This window comes from Pezoporus flaviventris, unplaced genomic scaffold, assembly GCF_033815535.1.
Source record: "Pezoporus flaviventris isolate CSIRO_AGI_PZ_B2104156 unplaced genomic scaffold, CSIRO_AGI_Pfla_v1 ptg000089l, whole genome shotgun sequence".
Taxonomy (NCBI): domain Eukaryota; kingdom Metazoa; phylum Chordata; class Aves; order Psittaciformes; family Psittacidae; genus Pezoporus; species Pezoporus flaviventris.
The window spans coordinates 1,167-26,237 of record NW_026892637.1 but is presented as its reverse complement, the minus strand read 5'-3'; the positions used below and the strand labels follow the sequence as shown (position 1 = coordinate 26,237).

The 25,071-nt window shown below is 38.1% G+C and overlaps 1 protein-coding gene across 1 annotated transcript; it reads right to left on the bottom strand.

Annotated features, from left to right (window-relative positions):
• Positions 1 to 6,332: 6,332 nt before the first annotated feature.
• Positions 6,333 to 24,142, bottom strand: CENPK (centromere protein K; the record flags this gene model as incomplete). Its single annotated transcript, XM_061475701.1, has 9 exons — positions 6,333 to 6,491; positions 10,692 to 10,745; positions 13,937 to 14,066; positions 14,364 to 14,462; positions 14,578 to 14,660; positions 16,058 to 16,104; positions 20,740 to 20,812; positions 22,787 to 22,843; positions 24,041 to 24,142. Coding segments are annotated over 9 exons (804 nt in total), but the record flags the coding sequence as incomplete, so codon positions are not given.
• Between the last annotated feature and the right edge of the window lie 929 nt (positions 24,143 to 25,071).

The window sequence follows — 25,071 nt, the reverse complement described above, 5'->3', positions numbered from 1 at the left end:
ATGTAATTAATCTCTGTGAAAATATGTCCTAACAGAAAATGTCTGCTGATATCATCCAGAACAGGTCAGTATCATGTCTGGTAAAAACTGGGTATTCTAATTTGCCCTGTTACAAGACATTTTGGATATTAAAAGAAGTACTTGGATTCCAAAAGGGAATATATGGGAATTTCACTTAATGACTTCACACTGGTGGGTATGAAATGACTCTGCTCTCTTCCTGGCCCATGCAGCTGAAATGGTACACAAGCTCATTTTGAAAATAACGCACTGGATGTTAAGCACCTGCTAAGTTGTTCTAGTGCCATAGCTTTATCATGAGCAGAAAGCTCACGTCTTCCTCTGATCCTTTGTGGCTTTTTCACGACAAAGTGTTTCATAACTACATATTAATGTACCTTGTGTATGGTAATCCTGCTCAGTTCAGGGACGATGGAAACCTCCTGTGGAGCAGAAGGGCAAAAGCTCGCTTGATCTTGATTTTCAGTCCAAATACAGATCATGAAAGTGGGGCCTCACGATCCTTCTGGCTTTTTAGATTTTAAGCAGGAGGTGTCAGAAAAGTTACCACAGGGATAACTGGCTTGTGGCGGCCAAGCGTTCATAGCGACGTTGCTTTTTGATCCTTTGATGTCGGCTCTTCCTATCACTGTGAAGCAGAATTCACCAAGTGTTGGATTGTTCACTCACTAATAGGGAACATGAGCTGGGTTTAGGTTGTCGTGAGACAGGTTAATTTTACCCCACCGATGATGTGTTGTTGCAATAGTAATCCTGCTCAGTACAAGAGGAACCACAGGTCCAGATCCCTGGTGCGTGTGCTTGGCTGAGGAGCCACTGGTGCGAGGCTACCATCTGCGGGCTTATGACAGAACGCCTCTAAGTCAGAATCCTGCCTAGACACTTGATGTTGCGCTGTTGGGTCATCGGTCGATAGAGATTGACCCAGGAAATGGCAGTCTAGATCAGAATGTGTGGGTAAAGCTCTTCCCGAATCTTCGTTAGCGAAGACAGGCCTTCCTCATAGGAGAAGGAAAACTCCTGTCTTCAAACCCGGGCTGATGGAGCTCGTCTGGCCTTGTAAGGTCTCCCATCAAAGAGAAGGACACTCTTACAAGACCTACGACCTGCGGACTTTGCCGTCACCATCCTAGCTAGCTAGGCTGTGGCAGTTAAACCTCAGGTGTAAACGGTGGAGCCAGTTCTGCACACGCTGTGCCTCACCTAAAAAGTCCACTGCGCAGGCTGGAAGGGCTCACTCTCACTTGTCTGTATGGACAGGTGAGGGTCTAAACGGCAGGTGACAAGGGGCATGGGAAGCTGCAGATCCAACCTTGCATGCAGGCGGACCAGCACATGGGTGGCTTGAGATCGCTCAGGAGATGACAGTCCTGGTCAGACACTTCCTGATTGCCTAAGCAGCCTTTTTTCCAAACAGATTTGTGTATCCCACATGCCCTTGGTCATCGTGCTTGTAGTAAGCGCGGTTAAAGCCCTTCCCAAATCTTAGCTTGTGAAGCCAAGCCATCAATGTAGCAAATGTACTTTATGGACTTAGCTAAACAAAGTAAATGCAGGTTGTTCATTTTTGGCCCTTGACTTGGGACCAGTGAAGTGACAGAAGGGTCCACCTGGTTGGAAGTAGTCCTGCCAGTATCTCTCCTCCAAGAAAGGTTGTAACTATCCATGCCTACACTATCTGCTATAGAGTGACTGTGGGTTAGATCAGATTTTCATCTTACTCAGACTGGTAGCTCTGAGTGTTCTTTCCCGTATGTTTTTAATGTTAGCTTTGTAGAGCTAAAATTTGACATTAAGCTAAACAAATCCTTATTTCATAGCATGCACATAGGTAGAGTCCCGATATTAGCTTTTATGGATGTGTTAATTCCAATTAAACAACTCTCATTTAGACATGTACGGAGAAGAACCCAACTCTGTCTTTAGACGTACTGCCCAACCTCCCTAATTGTTGAGAACTTGCTCCCTTCACTTGCCAGGATTTTTCTAGGATCTACAGCTTCCACTTAGCTCTATTTCAGTCTGAACCTGTTTCCTTTAAAAACCGATAAGGCATTTTAGGCCATGAGAGAAAATTTATTTCCTCTTTCTACAGCCTTTCTTTTGCTGTGGTGTGTGGCTTAACTGAGCAGAAGGAAAAAGTTCTATATTCAAGTTTGGGCTCCTGAGCGTTTTCCAAGCCTAAGCCAAAAGGCTGTAGGGAATGCCGTAGGACACTGGAGCTGCAGGAAGGTATCAAGGGTATCTACGTATATCTCCTCAGGGTCCAGTGATTAGCAGCATAGGGTTTTCTGACTGTCAGTTTTCTTTAATAACAACTTGTGAATCTAAATTCTGCAAACTTGCATTTTTTAAAAATTTCTACTTAACCTTTACAACACATTTTATGGTGGTGAATCCGATAATTTAATATAAAGCTTTATATGAAGTGTTTTCTTTTAAATCTATTCTGATAATTTACTTGGATGAGATTTGATTTTGTGTTACGAAAATTAATATTGCATCTTCTGTACAGCACCCATTTATAGACTATCCTAACTTTTTCTCAGTGATTTGGGTTTTTTTGGGGGGATGGTGGTGTAAGTTGTTGGGTTTTTTTTTTCCTTATAGAACTAGAAAAGCTACTTAATGTTAACATTTTTTTTTCAACTTAACAATGTCACCACAGAAGGAGGCATCCAGGGTCAGTGAAGTATTTGAGCTTCATAATATTAGTAATAAAGTGAAAGGATTGCAGTATACAAAGTATTTATGAACAGATGAAGGAAAAAGATCTAATGGGACAATGACAAGAGAGCAAAGACAAGAAAGTTAACTATTTGAATAGTTAAAAATACTGTAAGGTAAATGCGCATAGTTTAGTCAAACATTAGAGCTAGACTGAATAACAGAGGGCAGTTGAGCAAGCAGTGTGAAATAAAAGGTCAATGTTCATGCACAACAGTGCACACTGGGACCTGTACTTACATCTAATAAGCAATTATGTGGGTAAAATGAACAGCATTCACTCAAAACCACACAAAACTTAATGATTTTATTTTTCTTGGCTAAAAAAAAGACAATTTTCCTAGAATTTATATTAGTTTGGTTCTGTCTTCTTCCCCCATGCAACCTTGTATCATCTCATAAAATCATCATGTGAAATACTTTCAGTTCAGGACTTCCATCATAATTTTTAGTAGCTGTAAGACTTAACTGCAAAAAAATAGCCCAATTTCAGTCATCACACTTAGTTTCTTCATCTAAGAAGCTGAGGACAACTTCCTAGTACAGGAGATGGAGAGCCTAACCAGAGGAGAGGCACTGCTGGACCTGTTGCTCACTAATGCAGAACTTACTGGAGAAGTCAAGATTGGAGGTAGCCTGGGCTGCAGTGATCATGTCCTGGTGAATTTCTCTGTCTTGAGGGGTACAGCATGAGCAAAAAGTAAAGGATCCCAAACCTCAGAAAAACAACCCTTTGGCTGTTTAGAGCACTAGTTTTGAGACCATTTAAGGAACCTGAATGTGCTTAAGTCCATGGCACCTGTTGAGATGTGTATTTGGTTTGCTTGGTGAGGTTTTGGTAGCTACCAGAAGCTTCCCCTCTATCCGATAGAACCAAAGCCAGCCAGCTCCAGGATGGACTCACTGCTCACCAAGGCTGAGCCCATCAGCAGTGGTGGTAGTGGCTCTGATATAGCACAGTTAAGGAAGGAGAAAAGAGCTGCTGCAAAGCAGCAGCCAAAAACAGGAGTGAGAATATGTGAGAGCAACAGCTCTGCAGACACCAAGGCCAATGCAGAAGGAGGAGAGGAGGTGCTCCAGTGCTGGAGCAGAGATTTCACCTGCAGCCCATGGTGCAGCCCATGGTGAGGCAGCTGTGCCCCTGCAACCCATGGAGGTCCATGAAGGAGCAGATCTCCACCTGCAGCCCATGCAGGACCCCATGCCTGAGCAGGGGGATGCCCAAAGGAGGCTGTGACCCTGTGGGAACACTGTGCTGGAGCAGGCTTCTGGCAGGAGCTGTGGCTGCTTGGAGAGAGGAGCCCAAACTGGAGCAGGTTTGCTGCAGGAATTGACCCTGTCGGGACCCACACTGGAGCAGTCTGTTCCTGAAGGACTGCACCCATGGAAGGGACCCACGCTGGAGCAGTCTGCTCCAGAAGGACTGTACCCATGGAAGAGACCCCACGCTGGAGCAGGGGAAGAGTGTCAGAAGTCCTCCCTTGAGGAGGAAGGGCCAGCAAAGACAACTTGTGATGAACTGACCACAACCCCCATTCTCTGTTCCCCTGCTTGGCGGAAGGAGGTTGACAAATCGGGATTGAAGCTGAGCCCAGGAAGAAGGGAGGTGTGGGGAGAAGGTATTTTAAGATTTGGTTTCCTTTCTCGTTTCCTGCTCTAATTTCATTAGCTATAAATCACTTTCTTTAGTCCAAGTTTGCCCATAATGGTAATTAACAAATGATCTCTCCATGCCCTTACCTACATCCACAATCCTTTTGTTGTATTTTCTCTCCCCTGTTCAGCTGAGAAGGGGGAGTGACAGAGTAGCATTGGTGGGCACCTGGAATCCAGCCAGGGTCAGCCCAGTGCAGATGCATCTGTGGGTCCTGAGGAAACTGGCAGGTAAAGTGGCTCAGCCACTATCCATTGTATTTCTGAAGCTGTGGCAGTGAAGTTCCCCAAGACTGGAAAGGGGAAATATAATCCCCATTTCTAAAAGGAAAAAAAGGAAGACCCAAGGAACTACAGATCAGTCAGTCTCACCTCAGTGCCTGGCAGTGGAGTGGGTCCTTCTGGAAACTATGCTAAGGCACATGGAAAATAAGGTGACTGCTGACAGGCAGCGTGGCTTCATAGAGGGCAAATCATGCCTGACCGCTTTGGTGGATTTCTATGATGGGGACACAACACTGGACGACATGAGAAGAGCAACCGACTTATTCTACCTGGACTTGTGCAAAGTGTTCAACACTGTCCCACACGACATCCTTGTCTCTAAATTGGACATCAATTTGATGGATGGACCACTCAAAGAACTGTCTGGATGGCTGCATGCAAAGAGTTGTGGTCAATGGCTCAATGTCCAACAGGGTACCAGTGACAAATGGTGTCCCTCAGGGGTTGGTGTTGGGATGGATCCTGTTCAACATCTTTGTCACTGACATGGACAGTGGGACTGAGTGTGCCCTCAGCAAGTTTGCTGATGACACCAAGCTGTGTGGTTCGGTTGATACCCTGGAGGGAAGGAATGCCATCCAGAGGGACCTTGACACGCTTGTGAGGTGGGCTGATGCCAACCTCATGAAGTTTAACCATGCCAAGTGCAAGGTCCTACACCTGGGTCAGAGCAATCCCAGGCACAGCTACAGGCTGGGCAGAGGAGAGATTCAGAGCAGCCCTGCGGAGAAGGACTTGGGGGTGTTGATGAGAAGCTCAGCATGACCCAGCAGTTTGTGCCTGCAGCCCAGAAAGCAAACCTTGTGGTGGGCTGCACCAAAAGGACTGTGATCAGCAGGTCAAGGGGGGTTATTCTTCCCCTATACTCTGCTCTCGTGAGGCCCCAGCCTGCAGTAATGGGTCCAGCTCTGGGGCCCCAACACAAGAAGGACATGGATCTGCTTGAGGAGGTCCACAAAAACAATTAGGGATGCACCACCCCCTGTATGAGGAAAGGCTGAGATAGTTGGGCTTGTTCAGCCTGCAGAAGAGAAGGCTCCAGACTTCTCTAATATACAGAGAACCTATAGCAGCCTGCCAGTACTGTAAAGAGGACCTACAGGAAATATGAGGAGGAACTCTTTATCAGAAAGTTCAGTGATAGGACAACGGTAACAGTTTTAAACTGGAAGAGAGTAGATTTAAATTAGATATTAGTAAGAAATTCTTTACTGTGATGGTGGAGAGGCATTGGAACAGGTTGTCCCTGGCAGTGTTCAAGGCCACGCTGGATGGGGCTTGGAGCAATCTGGTCTTATGGAAGGTGGGGGATGTTGGGGGGGTGGAATTGGATGGTCTTTAAGAGCTGTTCCACTGGAAACCAGTTTATGATTTTATTAAACCCTTTCTTTTTCCATGAACTGAGAAATCACTGAAGTTACTACATCAATAAATCTGATTAACAAAAAGCATATTTTATTATCCAAGGTTAAACATTATTAATTCAAATCAGGAAAATTTTGTGCAGCCATGGACTACAAGGAGAGCTATAGAAAAGCAGGTTAGGATTAATTCGTAAGGTAACTGTTACTGATATTTAAAAGATTCGTCATAGAATGTAAGTATGTCAGCCTCCAAGTAAGAGCAGTTTCATTTAAAAATAATGACTACTCATGAAAGGCTTCTAGACGCATTCTGCCTGGATTTTCTGGATGTCTCTGAACAATTCCATGTCGCAGCAGCAACTCAAGATAAGGTGGCCAAAATGAGTCATCGATTGTTACATAGGGTTCATGCGGTGTGCTCAGTAATTTGTCTACAAGAATCTAGAAGAGCAAAAGAAGACAACTTAGGAAATGAACAGAACAGCTATATTTTTATCTCCTTAACTGAATTTATACAAGTTATTGTAGTAAAGATACTTACATAGGCAACATAAGAAATAAGACTGCAGAATTCTCCTTTACCCAGACCAATTTTTCCACTGTCAAAAATTATCAGAGGGTAATTTACAGAGGTATAACTGTAAATGCCTAAAATACCTGAACATGAAGGTGGCAAATCCTTACATAATTAATCCTTAAATCAGTGCCCATTAATTTAAGATTAAAAGCATTAAATAAGAGGGAAAACTAGATTTCATCACTTGCCTCAAAACCATAATGACTTCCTGTCAATAAATGGTATTTCTCCATGATCCTTTTGTATGTTAGCAGAGAAGAATGTTGTATAATTTTTCTAAATTTCACTATAAAGTTAAAAGTCATTTTAGACTGGGAAAAATTCTTTTTCCTGTATTTTGTGCCCTTCTGTGTGTAGTGTTAGAAAGAAATACGTTTGCAGTTGTGAAGTTAAACATCATAGTCCTAGCTTAACTTCTTCATATTTGCACATTAAATCTTCCTCCTCGTTTCATAAATGGATTATCCAAATTCATAATATCACTACTTTTTAGGGCAGGACAAGCACTTTACAATTCACCTCCTCCTGACCCTTCTTTACTCCATTGTTCCTATCTAAATATAGCATTAGTTAATGAAGTTAAAAACAAAGAAGAGTTTTGACTTTTTTTTTTTTCTGTTCCTAGAGACCACGTTTATGCCCTCCTAATATTGCTCATGGGGAATACTGCACACATTAGATTAAATAACCTTACTCATCCCACAGTGCTCTCTCTATTCATCCCATTAATTTAATCTTTCTACTCAGAGCTTCCAAGTGTTATAGCTTTCCCAATTTCAGTATGTACAAAATATTCAGTCTGCCCCTACTCTAAAGAAAAACTCCTCACTATCGGACTTAACTTTTTATTTTTTTACTCATTACTATTAAACAAGAAAAATACTGTTCTTCTTTTTCAGAAGATTCTAAAGTATTATAACTTGACATATGTTTGTATTGCAAACTGTTTTTCAAATCTTAAACTAGTTCACTAAATTCTCAACCAGAAAGGAATACTCCTCAAACTGTTTAAAAGAACAGCTCATTACTGGAATAAAAAGTAGTATAACAAAAATTCTGAAGTTTGCATGAGAAAAGAGGTTACTGCTTGCTTACTACTTACACTAACTTAATGAAGTAAGTACTGATATACCTAAATAATATAAATGTATATACCGAGCTTGTCAAAACAGATTTATTAAAAATGTACACTTTTATTATTTAACAAACACACACATGGAGATTGAGGAGACATGGTTAGGAACGCATGCACTAATTAGAATGCTGTGAATGAATTATGGCTGTACAACAGCAAATCCTAAATCTGTAATTATAATGCAAAGGTGAATTTGTATTTGTCTCTTTAAGAAAGCATTATCTATATCTAACATGACACTTTTGAAATTTAACAGGGACTTGAAGCTAAAACCAAGTTGCTCAACAGAAAAAAGAACAACCTCCCATAAAGCAAAGATAAGGGACATTGATAGATTACACCAAGACAGTTAAAATAAGTCAGAATTTTTGGAACTATGTTTTTCTAAATGTAAATCTGACATTACTTGGGTGTGCTCACATTTTGAGGAGATTAACAATATCAGAAAAATATGAAGGGCAATTTTAAAGCATTAGAAGAGCTTTAAATGTTCAATTCCATAGGGAACGTGGCTATTTTAAATTCTGTTTGCAAACTATACCTAATTTGGAATTAACAGACATGCTGAGATACTTGAAGCATGTAAAACTATTTTGATGATGTAAGTCCAAAGTCAGGACTTTAAAGTAAAACAATGTCATAGTGACCAGATCATAGCATCTTAATACCAGAACACTGTTATTAATCAAGTTTTCCATCAGGCGGGTGGAAGGGAGAAACCAAAACAATTTCCCCCAGGGAGGTCTCACATATAGGTGCTTACAACTGCCTGAAGAATTAGGATGGGGGACGAACAGGAAAATTCACTTCAAATGACACACTTAAATCAAGAAGGAGCAAGGTTAGTGAAATGATTATTAATGCTCCTTCAAAATTATGCTTTGGAGTTCAAATTAATTTTAATGAATTTGCAATGTGATTAAAATGTGCGATGTGATTAAAAATACTAAGCAATTCTGGCATACATACATGCCAACATATATGGCATACATGTAAGGCATATATATAAAACCAATTAGAAATGGATGAATCCAATTGATTTCCTCACTTGAGAATTCAGTTTATACACACAATTACACATTAAATAGTCCTTTTGTAACTATTATCCAATGACTAGAAAAAGGGAAATATAACCCCCATTTTTAAAAAGAGGAAAGTGGAAGACCCAGGGAAATACAGACCAGTCAGTCTCACCTTAGAGCTTCACAAGATCATGGAACAGATTCTCCTAGAAACCAAGCTAGGACACATGAAAAACAACAAAGTGACTGGTGACACCCAACTTGGCTTCATGAAGGGCAAATCATGCCTGACCAATTTGGTGGACTTCTATGATGGGGACACAGCACTTGTCTATAAGGGAAGAGCAACTGATACAGACTTGTGCAAGGCACTTGAAACCATCCTGCACAATATCCTTGTCTCTAAACAAGAGAATGTCTATGGAGAAACATAAATTTGCTGGATGGATCACTTGGGGGATAAAGAATTGGCTGCACCCAGAGAGTAGTAGTGGTCTACGGCTAAACGTCCAGCTGGAGACCACTAATGAGTGGTGTCCCTTAGAGGTTGGTGTTGGGATTGGTCTGTCTTTGTCAGCAACATGGACAGTGGGCTTGAGTGCACCCTCAGCAAGTTTGCCAATGACACCAAGCTGTGTGGTTCATCTGATATGCTGGAGGAAAGGGATTACATCCAGAGGGACCTTGCATGCCTTGACATGCTTGAGAGGTGGCCAGTGCCAACCTCATAAAGTCCAACAAAGCGAAGTTCAAGCTCCTGCACCTGGGTCAGAGCAATCCCAGGCACAGCTACAGGTTGGGCAGAGAAGAGATTCAGAGCAGCCCTGAGGAGAAGGACTTGGGGGTGCTGGTCGATGAGAAACTTAACATAAGCTGGCTGCAGTGTGCACTCGCAGCCCAGAAAGCCAACCGTATCCTGGGCTGCATCAAAAGGAGTGTGACCAGCAGGTCGAAGGAGGTGATCCTGCCCCTCTACTCTGCTCTCATGAGACCTTACTTGGAGTACTGTGTACAGTTCTGGTGTCCTCAACATAAAAAGGACATGGAACTGTTGGAACAAGCCCAGAGGAGGGCCACAAGGATGATCAGGGGACTGGAGCACCTCCTGTATGAAGACAGGCTGAGAAAGTTGGGGCTGTTCAGCCTGGACAAGAGAGGGCTGCGTGGAGACCTCATAGCAGCCTTCCAGTGTCTGAATGGGGCCCACAAGGATGCTGGAGAGGGACTCATTAGAGACTGTAGTGGGTAATGGGTAAATGGGCTAAATGTAAATGGTAATGGGCTTATACTAAAACAGGGGAAGTTCAGGTTAGGTATAAGGCAGAAGTTCTTTACTGTGAGGGTGGTGAGGCACTGGAACAGGTTGCCCAGAGAAGTTGAGGATGCCCCATCCCTGGCAGTGTTCAAGGCCAGGTGGACAGGGCCTTGAGTAATCTGGTCTAATGGGAAATGTCCCTGCACATGGCATGGTAGGTTGAAACTACATGATCTTTAAGGTCCTTTAGAACCCTAAACATTTTATGATTTTTTTTTTTCTGAAAAACTATTTTGCCATACAATTTATACTGAATCAGTAAGCATAGCACTTCTTTCCCTTAATATGAGCCAGTAGGGCTCATAAAACTCCTTGAAATAATTACTATAAAATTAAGAAATGAGGGATAATCATACTCTGCAGTAAACTGAAGATTTAGTTACCTAAACTATTACTGCACATTTTTTTTAAATGGGAGTTTAATTTAATAGGAATTAAAACAGAAATCTGATATAACATTTTTAAACATTCTACTTTTCAATTAAATACCTTAACTGTATGTCGTATGATGTTATTTATCTTATTACCATATTATGGTCAGATCTGAGTATTGGAAAATCCCCTGAATCTCTATATAACAAAGCCATCTCACCTCTAATATATCTTGCAGCGGTTTCAGTTCTACAACTGGCTCTTCTTGAGAGTTCTGCAACGATAACCACCCCCCAGATGAATTAACAAAACCCAAACCTAAAGTCAGGAAAAATATTAACTGACAAATAAAAATAATCACACAATTATTTGATTGCGTATTACACAACAGATGAAGAATTTTACTTAGGTTTAGTTGTGACAGAAATAACAAGGTAGTATTTAAATCTACCAGTTCAATATAATACACTTTAAATATAACAATTTTTTAATTAATTATTAAAGAGATTAACCTTAAATGATCAATGTATATCTATCTGGGTTTATGTTTAAATAGAACCAAGTACATTATATTCATAATGTACAGTGCAAAACATTCATGTGACCTGTTAGGAAAAAATGGCTTTTTGTGAACTTTAGGAAAATGTTTATAATACACATTTTGACACAGCTCAAGACTTCACTTTATAGTGCCTAAATATATTTCATTATTTGCTTACATTTGTTTAGTCTGATTTCAATTTTGGGAGAAAAAAAGTCTGTAATAAAATATCATTAGAAAATTACTTGTTTTAACAGCAAGCAAATCAATTAATTTCCCTATGAACTGATAAGGATTCCTTAGGCAGCAACACCAAGAAAACTGGTTATGCTGCTGCATGGTGAACCTGATTCTTTTATTTTTCTATTTTATCCTTCCCCACCCCCATCCACATCACATTCAACAAAATAAAAGAGATAATACAGCACTGGCAGGGCAGGGCTGCTCACTCAGCTGTGAGAGACTGGTCTGAAATCAGACTCCACTGTCCATTGTCTCAAAAACTGCTGAGAAAGAAGCTGAGATGGGATTCCACAGACCATTCTCTGAGAGATTGGTGTGAGGAGCTGAAATGGGACTCCACTGACCATTGTCTCAGAGATGGGTGGGGAGGAGCTGAGGTAAGACTCCAGGGTCCATTGCCTGAGAGAAGGGTGTGAGGAACTGAAATGGGACTCCATCATCCATTGCCTCAGAGATGAGTGGGAAGAACTAAGAGTCTTCTCTCCATTACCTCAAGGTCTGGTGTGAGGAATTGCTGCCCATTATCCCAAGAACTGCTGCAAAACTGGTCCACCAGGAACTTGTAATATGTGATATTAGGAACACAGGTACTCCCTCTAACCCATAAAAGGGGGAAAAGGTAATCACCAAAAAAACCCAAACAAAAAAAAACAAAAAAAACATCACCATGAAGGCAAATCCACAAAAGCACACCTTCAGAAGGACTACTCCAGAAGGACACTCCACGAGGACACCCACTTGACAGCTACTTCCAACAGCTATTACAGACTCTTGGGGACACTCTGCTCAGATACTGACTATGAACCCTAAAAGACTCGCACCGCTTCCGATACCAACTACAGACCCTGGAGGGCTCCCACTACTTCCTATACCGACTACGGACCCTGGAGGACTCCCACCACCTCCAACGATGCAAAGGATGTCCAGGACACAACTGGATCCACAGTGGTGACTACCTATATTTCTCTCTGCACCCCAAATTCTTCCTTCATGTCTATCTTTTTTCCCATTTTTTTAAGCAGGAAGCTCAGAATTTATTTAACTTAAGAGGCACCTTCTCCATTCCAAGGAGATTCTTGACATATTCTTCTTGACATAAAGAATATTTGTTAACATACAACTTTCCATACATCTTAACTTAAAAAAAAAAAAAAAAAAAAGGCTTTTTATCTGAGATTTAAAATGCACGACAATTCTTACTGCAACCACTACCTATAGTAAAAGTGTTGGGCCACAGCAACAGAAGCTAACCTGGGCTGCTGTGGTTCAATCTTCCTTCCCACTCCCAAACCTCGATGCAGGTGCCTGGTGAAAGGAGGGTGGAACCAGAACAGCAGTATAAGCAAAATATAATACTCTTGTTTGAAAGTGATTGAAAACGACTTTGAAAATGGACATCATGCTTTGAAGGCTCCATGTGATATTTTTCATGCAATATATATACTTCTGTGCAAATCTAAGATTTAATTTAACAATGATAGCAATAAAAAGCTCAGGGTTCATCAGTTGAGATTAATAGGAAGAAAAAAACAGGAGTGTAATTAGCTGCTTTTGTGATGACTCTAAACTAGCAGGTTTTTTGTTTTATAATATTGGTTTTCACCAGGTTCCAAAAAAGATGACTCCAAGTGTAAGCAAATACAGAAAACTGGTCTTACTACGATAACCCAGGGGAAAAAATAAAAAAATTACCTAACAGAAGAAGAATAAAAGAGCTTTTCTAGTTCAATTCACAAAACAAAGAAGCAGGGTGTACAAGATTGCTGTGTGTAAATATACAGGAGAAGTAAACACAAGAAAGAGCTATTCTAAGGACAATACTGCATGAGAATATATGGATGTGTTAGACACTAATAAATTTAGACTGGAAGTTTGGAGACTGTTTCTAAGGTACTAGAATAAACCCCAGTAGAAGCAGCAGTAATAAAAATAATTAATTTTAAAATAGAGCACAATTATATTAAAGAAATTATATTATGTGGTTGTCTGAAATAGTAGGGAAGTGGAATGAAGAAAAGCTTTCTATTTCTGTATTACATGTCTGAAAATCAAAAATTGACCCCTGCTTTTTTCCTAGCTTTTGTAGCTAATCTTTCAAATAGTAATGGTAAAGGTCTATTTTTACTGCAGATTTTAAATTTATTATGCAAAATACTCCCTATTTTCCCTACAGTTTTAAGGTAATTTTTGGTCCAGTTTGCCTGAACAGAAATTGGCGGTTAACATTCCAAACTGCACTGTAATTATAAACACTTGTCCTTATTATTGTTCCAAAAACATTGTTAGACAATTAAAATTTACTTTGCCAATGAAAACATGAATCCACTTGCCTAGTCCAGTAAAATAAAATGGAACAATTTGGAGTGAACCCCTCACCAATTCCAAATTTGGCACAGCTTGCAGTTCAGTAAGAAATACAATACATTGCTATGCATCAAACTGGGTAAAGTATATATGCATTAAAAGGAAAATACTCAGCTGGGAACAGCCTTAAATAATATAAATCAACCTGAAGAATATTAATATCAAACCTAGAAAATATAAAATATCAAACCTAAAGGATCAGGTGTAAGAACTATACTTACTTCAAAATAGAACTGCAGATTCTATGCTAGCGACTTAAAAAAGATCTTGCATCTAATTGAACATTCAAAATTTAACAGCTCTTGAGAAAATCTTACCTTCTTTCCAGCACTTCCACCTTTCTCTGGAGGAGGAAAATGTTCTTCCAGGAATTCCTCCAGAGCAGTCAGTAGTTTTTTCTTATATACCTTTAGTTCCAAGATTTTCTTTCTCTGTTCATGAAATGCTCTAGAAATAGAAACATAGCAGTACAATATGAAATTTAATAAAATAAATAAGAAGTTCTTAACCAAAATAAAATAAATAACCAAAGTTCTTAACCAAAAGAATCTCTTGCTTTCTATTGTTATAAGTTCAACACTTTGAATCACAGGATATTAGCAGATAATAGCAACATTTTGTGTTTCAAATATGGATTATTGAGTTATTTTTGATCTATTTAACAAAAGAAGAATATTTAAGTTTGTTTGCTCATTTGCTCTTGTTGATATTTAAATTTTTCAATATAAAAAAATGTGGAAATACCTTTTCTTGGAAACTTGTTCAACTTGTCTTTTTGTCTCTTCTCGAGTTCTACTAAGAGAATCTACTAACTGCTTCTGTTCTTCGTACCACTGCTGTTCTCTTTGAAACATGAAAAGTAGGAAATGTTGCAACAAACAGTTTCCCTGGACAGTCAAAAAAAGTAATGCGCCATAACAAAGTTTACAGCATTCATAAATTCAAATTATTATATTACCTTTTCAGGTCTTCTTCCAGGCTTTTATTCTTTACCTGAACTGTTGACAGCACATTTTCAAGATCATCTTTTACTTTCTCCAACTATAAGAAAGTACAAGCAAACCTATGGTTTGCAGGTAGCCCAGTCTGTAATATTTTTTCTAGGTAAACTTACTTCCGTAAACCTCCTAGAGAGGTAAAATTATCTGTAATTTCTTAAATACAGCTATAGAGTGACACACTACTTTTAAATCCAGTTGAACTATTTAAAATTATACTGCCACCAGCTGCTCATTTGTGTCTTGAAGCTCTGACCTGAAGCAGATTACGGAGCACACACATGAACTGCTCAGCTGATGAAAGACTGAGGAGAAGATCTGCAGTACCAGGCCTGTGTTGTCTCAGTGCAGCTGCTTACAAGAATAAATCCATGCTAATTGCACCAACATAAAATATATAGCACTCAAAAAACAAAGATACTACAAAGACTAACTGCATCCATGAATTAAATGGTCCTCAGTGATATGGACATTCCTGGGAGACACAAAAGGGAAAAATAAAACTACTTCAGCCAGAAGCTGTATGCGCTGCTAAAGATAGGGAAGAAAGGACTCACAGTGGACTGAGTTTTTCATTAGTGCATCATATTCTACAAAGTAGTATTTCTAATAGTTTATGTGTTTTGTTTAATATATGATTTGGATATATTCTGCCTCTTTCCACAGGAGGAACTTTCATATTTATCTCAAAGAAATAAAAATTTTGAGAATATTCTACAGAAGCAAATATGCTCCATCTATGCAACATCTGAAAAAAAAATTGGAATCCTAAATACAGCACAAAATGTAATATTAAATCAAATATTCCATAGCAATACAGTCAAATGAAAGTGTGTAAGCAAAGAACTTCTTAATAATGACTCTGAACTGTGGTTGAGTTTCCTATTATGACTGACACTGGAGAAAGGAAAGCAGCTAGGAAGGAGAAAACCAAAAACTAGCAGTGTGGGGTTTGGGTCTTTTTCTTGGGGGAGAGGGGATTTTTTTTTTTTTTTTTTGTTAATCCATAGCCACATCAATATTCTCAGGTCACGCTACATACCAATGTGCGGTCAATATAGTGTAACGATAACCCTAAGACATTCTTGATTTGCTCTTTCTTCCAAGGCTGGAAGAACTCAATAAGTTATTTGCAAATTATTGCCACAGAAATCTAAATCTAAGAATACTGACTTCTGTGTAATACATAATGTTACACTATTTTATATCAAGTATGAAATGCAATATATAAAAACCTTTTGTTAAAAATATTCACTACAACTAGGAAATTGTTGTAGTCATAATACAGGGGAGAAAAATATTATAACAATGCCTGAAGAAACATACACTGTATCCTAGCAGTAGTGCACCACAGGAATAGTTATAGGAAAATGCAGCAACTGCACATAACTTTTTCCAAAGAAAAAAAGTTACTATGTTTTGACAAACAAAAAGACTTACCTCTTTTTTTCCTAATGACAACAGTATATCTGGATTGGTAGAAATCACTGAAAAAAAAAAAGATTTTTTTATTTTATTTTATGCATTAGATGATGCAGACTTGTTTATACTGAAAAGCAGTCTGGCTGGAGAAAATCTTGGGTAGCCCCTAAAGAACCAGTTTGGCTGTAAACAGCAGTTTAACAACATTTTGTGGTGTCCTGCTGGGCTAACCTACTGTCACTTTTCAGCAACTTAAATTAGACTGAAAAAAGTGTGGTGTTAATGCTTCCATATTATTTTTTACACCTGAACTAGCTCAGGTATATAGGTACATAATATTGAATGCGAACTACAGTCACACTTCAGGATAAGTATGCCTATTTTTTTCAGTGGAAGGGATTCTATCAACATTACCAATGTGGGCAATTAAATCCTTCCAGTCTTTCAATTCCTTGTTAAACAACTTCCTGAAGGCTTTACAGTCCTGATTAAGTACATCATGTTTAAAGAACAAGAATTTCACCATCAATACTGTTCAAAAAACAGCCATAGGTAGGGAGATGAAAGCCCCATCAAGGTAATATCTCAACTCCAACCCTGAGCAACAGCAGTATTTAATGGAAAGTACTGCACTATTGATGGATTTGGCAATGTTTCCCCAGAATACTTCTGCAAAACACAGCTATTTATGGCTCTTGAATTTTCTGAATACTGAATTTTAATTGATAGCCTTCAATGGACTTCAATCAATTCTCAGTTCCATGCCAACTTGCAGCATCTCCATAATCACAGGACTTTTGAAAAAGTGAAGCATTTGAATCTCTTAACAGTAGAAATGAAACCTACAGTAACAGAATGAAATCTTAATATGACAGTAATATTTTTTGTCCAGGCTTGGGCTCCAAATCTCTCATCTTAAAAATAATTACTCAAATCAAAGCTTTTCCTTTAACAAAAAGGAAAACCTTTAAGCCTCCCATAAAATCATAGAATAGTTAGGGTTAGAAAGGACCTTAAGATCATCTAGTTCCAACTCCTGCCATGGGCAGGGACACCTCACACTAAAACATCTCACCCAAGACTTTGTTCAGCCTGGTCTTGAACACTGCCAGGGATGGAGCATTCACAACTTCCCTGGACAACACATTCCAGTGCCTCACCACCCTCACAGTAAAGGACTTCTTCCTTATATCCAATCTAAACTTCCCCTGTTTAAGTTTTAACCTGTTACGCCTTGTCCTATCAGTACAGTTCCTAATGAAGAGTCCCTCCCCAGCATCCTTATAGGTCCCCTTCAGATACTGCAAGGCTGCTATGAGGTGTCCACGCAGCCCTCTCTTGTCCAGGCTGAACAGCCCCAACTTTCTCAGCCTGTCTTCATACAGGAGGTGCTCCAGTCCCCTGATCAGCCTCGTGGCCCTCCTCTGGACTTGCTCCAACAGCTTCAGGTCCTTTTTATGTTGAGGACACCAAAACTGCACACAATACTCCAAGTGAGGTCACGAGAGCAGAGGGTCAGGATCACCTCCTTCTCCCTGCTGGCCACACTCCTTTTGAAGCATTAAACATCTACCAAATACAACACAGCTGATTTCATAAGCTTATAGAAGCACATTTTCAGGTAATTTTATAGCTTTTATCTCCACAAACTTTGAGAAGACTTAGATCAGTAGTTTTAAAAGCAGTGTTTGTTCCTAGATGAAAATTAGCAGAACTACTGAATGTCACAATAAACCCCCTTTTACCTGGACAATTACTGTCACTAAATCTTGACACAAAAATTTGAGCACAATGGTCCCAAATTAAGCTTATGTTTAAGAGCTGTTGGAGGTAATGTTTTGTGCTATTATTAGGGCAAGATTTCTTTAATGAAATGAATACCCTACATACATGTGATAAAATTCACTGGTGTGCTTTTATTCACATTCACTGGCGTATTTGAATGTAGCCATATAACTCCCCCTAGCTCCAATTATAGTGAGCCCTCACTACCTGGAATTATCAATTTCTACTATTGGTTTCTAACCCTTCTTTTAAAACTTTTTAAAAACCCCACTATCTTTAGATACCTAATCCCAAGTATGTGGTTCCCATTCAATATTCATATTGTTCAAGTATCATAATAGAAGACCATATCTTCCTAGGAAAGAAATTGGTAACCCTAACTTAGTGAAGGAACAGTAGAGACCTAACACACTGGGACAACGTATTTATGGCAGAAAGAACACTGGTTGCTTTATCTATTATCAGGTAAAGCTTTTTCAATTATGAATCACTATATTTGCAAAAATTAAAGGTCAAAAAGAATTGCCTAGTGATACACAGTACAATTACTAAGCAAAACACTAGCAGATGCTACGAAATTAAAAGCAACTACCATGCACGTTTATACAAAAACTCCTATTAAAATAAAAGGAATTTGGCATAATACTAACATTTTGTAGAGAAAAATAGAAATTATGCAGACACCACAACTGTTTTATATAGTTTAAAATATGGTTGATTCCACTTTGCAAAGGTACAAGTTAAAGTCTATTTTCATAAGCCACATGCTTGTTAAAAAGTTTCAATTCAGCTGATTTTGCAGCTCTAGAACTACATAAATAGTACCAGAAATTTAGGAAGAGACTAAAGTAAAAGCTTTGAACAAAAAATTTGCATTGTGGATTCAAGTCTGTGTGCCAATATTGTGCCCAGAGAAGTGTAGAACTGCCAAGTTATAACCTCTGAAAATAAGGTTTAAAATTGAAATGCTGACAGGCCTTCATTTACAAGAAATGACCTGGCCATTACTAAAGGAGAAACCAAATCAGGCAACCGGCCATTCATGCTCTATTAGTAAATTATATGAAATTAGTATTTCTGCTATTCCTAGTTGAAAACACTATATTTATCTAAATAAGTAATTCTTCCTTCAAAACAAAGAGTAGAAAGAAGCCAAGATGGACAGAGAAGATGTAAATATAGAGTCTCCTCATTTTCACACAAGCATTGTAACTCTATATGAATTCTTAGCAGCTTCTTTTTCCTCCCATCAGAAAGTTAGCCAAAAAGCCAAAACTTTGGCTGCAAAATATTATTTGCATTATAATGTGCATACATCATTTCTCTAGCACAAAATTAAGATTTCTAATAATAAATCTTATCACCTGGGAACAAGAATGATTGAGCAAAGCAAGTCAGCAAGCCAATAAAAACAGGTCAAGCCCCAAGAATATTTTTAAGCAAATGGCTTAAAATTTAAATTTATTCCATATTTAAATAAGAAACCCTAACATCTCCAGGTACTCTACCCAGATAAAAAACTGTAAGTGCTTCCAATTAATTCGCTTTAAGCTACCAGCTTATTCATAAGCAGCGGCCAAGAAGCAGTATTTCCCAAATTCAATGTCATACGTTTGGTCTACTGAACTTCAAAAGAAGCTGGAGACATTACTTTAATGGTCATCTGAAAATGCATTCTCATTTGGACAAATAACAAAGATACTGGAAATCACCATCTGCTGTCTAAAACACATTCCTGTCATTTTCTAAACACTAAAAAACCGAAGCCTCTTCTGTCATAATAAATAGGCAAATGAGTCAACGTGTCCACTTAAAAATTAACTAGTAAGTTTTACTAAGATGAGTTGAAAGATGTTAACAAGTCCTTGACAGGAGACATAAGACTGAGTGCTACCAAAATACTAATGAGAGTCTAGTGTGAACTGTTTCTGAAGTCTCAAAATGGGACATCTGAAAAAACAGACTTCACTCATACTCAGATTCTGAATTGGTTTGTTTTCAGTGTCTGGCCACATCAGCCTTGCAACAGAATGAAATCAGTCAGCACTGATGCTTATGCACAAAAAATATTTTGAAGAACTGAGGAATGTATATCTGATAATGCCTAACAAACTTAAGAGCTACTACTTACTTGTCTCAGTGATTTTTCCTTCTCAGGATCAGTAAGTAATCTGGATTCTTATGTTAAAATAAACTGAAATGTCTTTTACCATCTTTTCTTGACTCAAGATCTCTGACCTTTGTTAAATCCAAGATAAGACATTTTGTTACTATGTAACGGCCTTACCACTAAAGGCTTACTTCAAAGTTTCAGCTAGTACATCATAACAAGACATACTTTTTTTAAGTATTAAAACAAAAATAAAAAATCAAATATGTTATGGTTAAAAAAATGTATGGGCAAATTATTGTTTATTAGCAATACTTGCAAAGATAAAAAATTTGTCCACTTCTTAAAAGACAGAATGAACGCAATTATTTGCCGAAGTAGTTCTCTCCTAAATCAAAAATACAAATGAAAGAAAGAAAATCAAAGAAAGGAGAAACCTGCTGGAGGGTAACAGTATAATGGACTTCTGTGATTTTGTTAGGAGGTCTAACAGTTATTTTTTCCATTTGACTAATGAATGATGATATAAATCATGTATTTATTTGTCCAGAAATATGAGATTAAGTTATAGTAGAATTCGAAGTGAATTCTAAGTTCACTTAGAACTGAAGTGCAAAACAAGTATAAAAATAAAACATACATGCTAATGTGGGAAGAATTTAAGTTAGTTATAGTATGAAAATACAGTAGTTAGTATAGTATGAAAATACAATCAGCAGATATTCAATACACAGTTTAAGATGCCTAGATGAAAGAGACTTCTCAGATGTTTATGAGTATACCTTACATGGAAGCTATTACTTACTTTCAGGACTCCTTTTTTGCCACTGATTATATTCTGCTGTCAAAGCTTTCATGTGCATGACAGACAAGGAAAACTGTATAAGAAGAAAAGAAGCACCTCTTGAAGTGTGTAGAGTTACACTGGAGTAAAATGAGATAGTGTACAAATTCCATTATTAAGTTTATACAACAAAGGACACCAAACAAGCACCCCCAGATCCCTGGGGCTGCTCTCCAGCCACTACCCTCTGAGTTTATATTTGTGCCTGGAGTTACTCTGTCCCATGTGCAAATCTGACATTTGTTCATTAAATACCATGCCACTGATGACTGCCCAATGCTGCAACCTATCTAGATCTCTCTACCAAGCCTCTTGCCCTTGAAAGAGTCAACAGCATTTCCCTGTTTGGTATCATCAGCAAACTTGCTAACAGTGCATTAAACTCTGGCATCCAGATTGCTGATAAAAATATTGAACAGAAGAACCAAACCCTGAGGAACACTGGCGGTGACTGGTTGCCAACTAGACACATCCCCATTCAATACAACCATCTGAGCCCTGCCTTTCAGCTGGTTCTTTGTCCAGTGTTCATTGTACCTGTTCATCCCACAGTTGGGACAATTGTCCAGAAAGATGCTGTGATGGACATTATCAAAGGCCTTACTGAAATCCAGAAAAACTACAATCACCACCTTCCCTTTGCCCACTAAACAGATGAGCTCATCCTGGAAGGATATCGAATTAGTTAAACAGGACTTTTCCCCCTGTGAACCCATGTTGACTGCACCTGATGATTGCATTCTTCTTTAATTGCCTTTCAATAGCACCCAGTGTGATCTTCTCCATAATTTTTAAAGGTACTGAAGTCAGACTAACAGATCTGTAGATTCCTGGGTTCAATACAAGTGCCTACATTGGCAAGGACTGCAGTAAGATTTGATGAAAGTTGCTGACAAAGGATATATCATGACCTTTTCCTCTCCTCCCTATTTTCTATCATGACACATAATGTTAATTTCATCTTTATTTTTGCAACTCCATTTAATCATTGTCTTAAGAAAAAGCCTATCAAGAAAAACTTTTCAAGAAAAGCCTCTCAGAAGTTTAAGTGTTAATTACAAGGGTGCGCTGTGCTTCAGTAAAGTTACAAAGAAACAAAAACCTCACTCTATACCCAATTAAAATTGCACAAAATTTATTTCTACAGATAGGATTTTATCTGAAATAATAAAGAAAATAATTGTATTTTATGTATTTAAATATGAATCATTTATTTATTCTTATTAAAGAGTTTAGAACATAGTTTATTACAAACAAGAGATTAATGTTAGTAATTACATAATAATTACAGATCTGACGTAGTCAACGGATAGCGGAACAGTTCTTTTTGTTAATTATTCAGTCAAGTGTATTGAATTTGATTCTGAATTCTCTTACTGAAATCATATAAGATGGAGATTTATAAGGCCTGCATATTTCATACTTTCCAAATTTGGAGTCCTCATATAAATTCTATTTTAAAGGTTCCTATTTAGAATTTAAAAATAACTAAACTGTGAGCCAGCATTGCCTTTTTGCATGCTCCCCAAAAGTTGTGAGCTACAGGAGCTCATGTTCATGCTTTTAGCATCACACAGTTTGATTCCAATTCAAGCACATCAGTTTCCTAATGATATCCACAAGCAGAGAACAACTACAATTTGCAGATACAAAGTTGTTCCAGAGTAAAACTGAAGGGATGCATATAGTTTCACAAATTACACATGCAATGATTAGGAAATAGTCCAAATGGGTATTGACGTTACACAGCCCTCCATTTTGCTGCCTATGTTAGTCATTTATCAGTAGCGTGTCAGGACTGCATACAACCTTTTTGCTATGCATAAATGCAACTTTTCAGTATTTGCTAGACACATACTTCAGAATACAGTTTCAAAGTTAGTAACAATAAAGTTGTCATATTCAAAGGGTAAGTGAAAACACTTTAATTTCCTTCTTTAGGATACACAGCACATCTTTACAGAAAACTAAGTATTTTGTGAAGCATATAAAAACAATACTGTCTTACCTTGGCATTTGATTTTGGCAGTGTTGCTGTTTCTAGAAACTTTAGCTTGCTCTGACACTTGGTAGAAAAAAAGAACAAAAAACAATGTTTATTTACTCTTCCCTTTTGTAAGAAAGGGACATGATGCTTGCAAATTATAAAATTTGTTTAATATTGGAATAAAAGTTTTGAGTTGGCTCCCACATCCCCCAGAGCCTGACCCAGAACAGCAAAGGAAGAAATATTTTGAAATCAAACCACAGTAAATTTTCTGAAAATTTTGAATAAAGTTCATATTCTCCGAAGTGCTGTCAAACAAAACTTGTTGATAATTTCCTACAGTACTTCATAAACCTAGACACAGGATTCCCTGCCACTTTTTCAATATTAAGACAAGTTTACATGTAAAAACAAATTAAAAAAAATGGCATTAGTCTTTAGACCTAATTCTGTCAAATCATATTTTTACAAAATCTGTGAAAAAAAAACCCTGCACTGTGGGTTGTCTATGGTTTGTGCTATTGTAAATTTGGAAGTATTTTTATTTCAGCTTTAGATAATTTTATTGCTTTGAGTCTACAATTCAGAACTTGCACAACTAGCATATAAAAACCACATAAAATTGTGTGAAACAATTAAGACTCTCAAAACACAAATTTATAACTTGAGTCTTCATCAGACTCAGCAGAATCTTATAGGATGCACAGCATTCCCTCAGACCGGTTTAAAGTTTATCTTTCCTGGTATTCCTGTAAATAAAAATAACTAGCCTTACAAAGTTTTATTAACATAGTGAACCATATATCGAGTGAGATAAATTTTATTCTCAAGGATGTGAGTTTGCATGAGCATATGCTAACAACATAATCCTTCAAAGCCTCTTTATCATCCCTTTCTCTCTCTCCCTTAAGATCCAAATAACTTGTGAACAGCTGTTCAATCTCATCTTGCATGAGGAGAAAGAGAGAAGGATCACAAGTCTCAATGTGCTGGTAGTACCAGAAATAGTACATTGTTTAGTTTTTCCTAGTTTTAACATATACTCCCACTGTAACTAAATCAAAGTATCAGCACACTCAGCATTCTTCATCCCTGCCAGTACTTCTGCCTTTGGCCTGCCTGAAAATCTGTTCTTCTCCCTGCACACCCACCCACCTCCTCCTCGCCCCCTTCTTCTTTACTGGTTTTGTTTCTTTGCAGGGGTGAGGATGGGGAGATGAACATAAAACACTGAGGAAGGTTTACAATCTAGTCTATCAGTTGTGATTTGCATACCTCTTCCATCTGCTTCCAAATACTCTCACATTCCTCCAAGATTTCTTCCTTGGCATCTGCATAACAAACTGAGTCATCAGGGATTTCTTGTAAATTTTCGGCCTAATTGGCAAGCAAACAGAACAATTACCATGTGGCTCTACAATAATAATTAACAGGTTACTGAATCATATGTATTTGACCTGAAATAGCAGGTAACAGAGCAATCCCTCTAGATAAAAAACTTTCAGTTAACTCCCCTGTATTTCTAGATAGCACCCAATCATTCAGTAAACCTGGCTAACTATATTACTATAGGAAAATCTGAAGGTCCTATTCATGAATTTTAAAACTGAATCACAAAGACCTAAATATTCAAAATTGCTTTTGTTATTGTAATGGCAGTTTTTATTTTCTGACAACTTTATTAAAGAAACAATAAGAGAATCTCACATCTATAAAGCCATGCTTTTCTTTCATAAATCTGCAAAGTTCTTAAACATAGTTATTTCTGCTCTGTCTTCCAGTAAATGACCTAATATAGTTCTCCTTGTAACAACTTAAATTCAGAGTATTTTTGACGCACAAAAGTGAAGTGTCCTGCAGGTTACTCAAAAAAAACCCAAACAAAAGAACCTGAAAGAGATGCAGAAAATCAATGAAAGAGGGCACAAGGACAACCAAGAAAAAAATCAACCTAAGTTAAATTAAAAAGTTTGCAAAACTGTTGGGTCAAAGAGAAACATATACACGTTCAGGAATTTAATCCTAGTTCAATCTATAAAGAGATACCAGAATGAAAACAGCAATTAAGAGGGAAAATCAAGAAGGGCGAAAATGGTATTCAAAGGAAAAATTTCTGTAAGGTAGAACTACGAACAGGAATTTCCTAAATGTACAAGATGCAGGAAGCCTTTAAAGATATTTAAATGTCTTGCTAAAACTACCAAACACTTGAGATTAGGAAGAGACATTAACAAAAGATAAATATATAAAGAAGAAATAAACATTTCCGCCGCCTTAATGATGCACAAATTCCTGATTCAAACTTG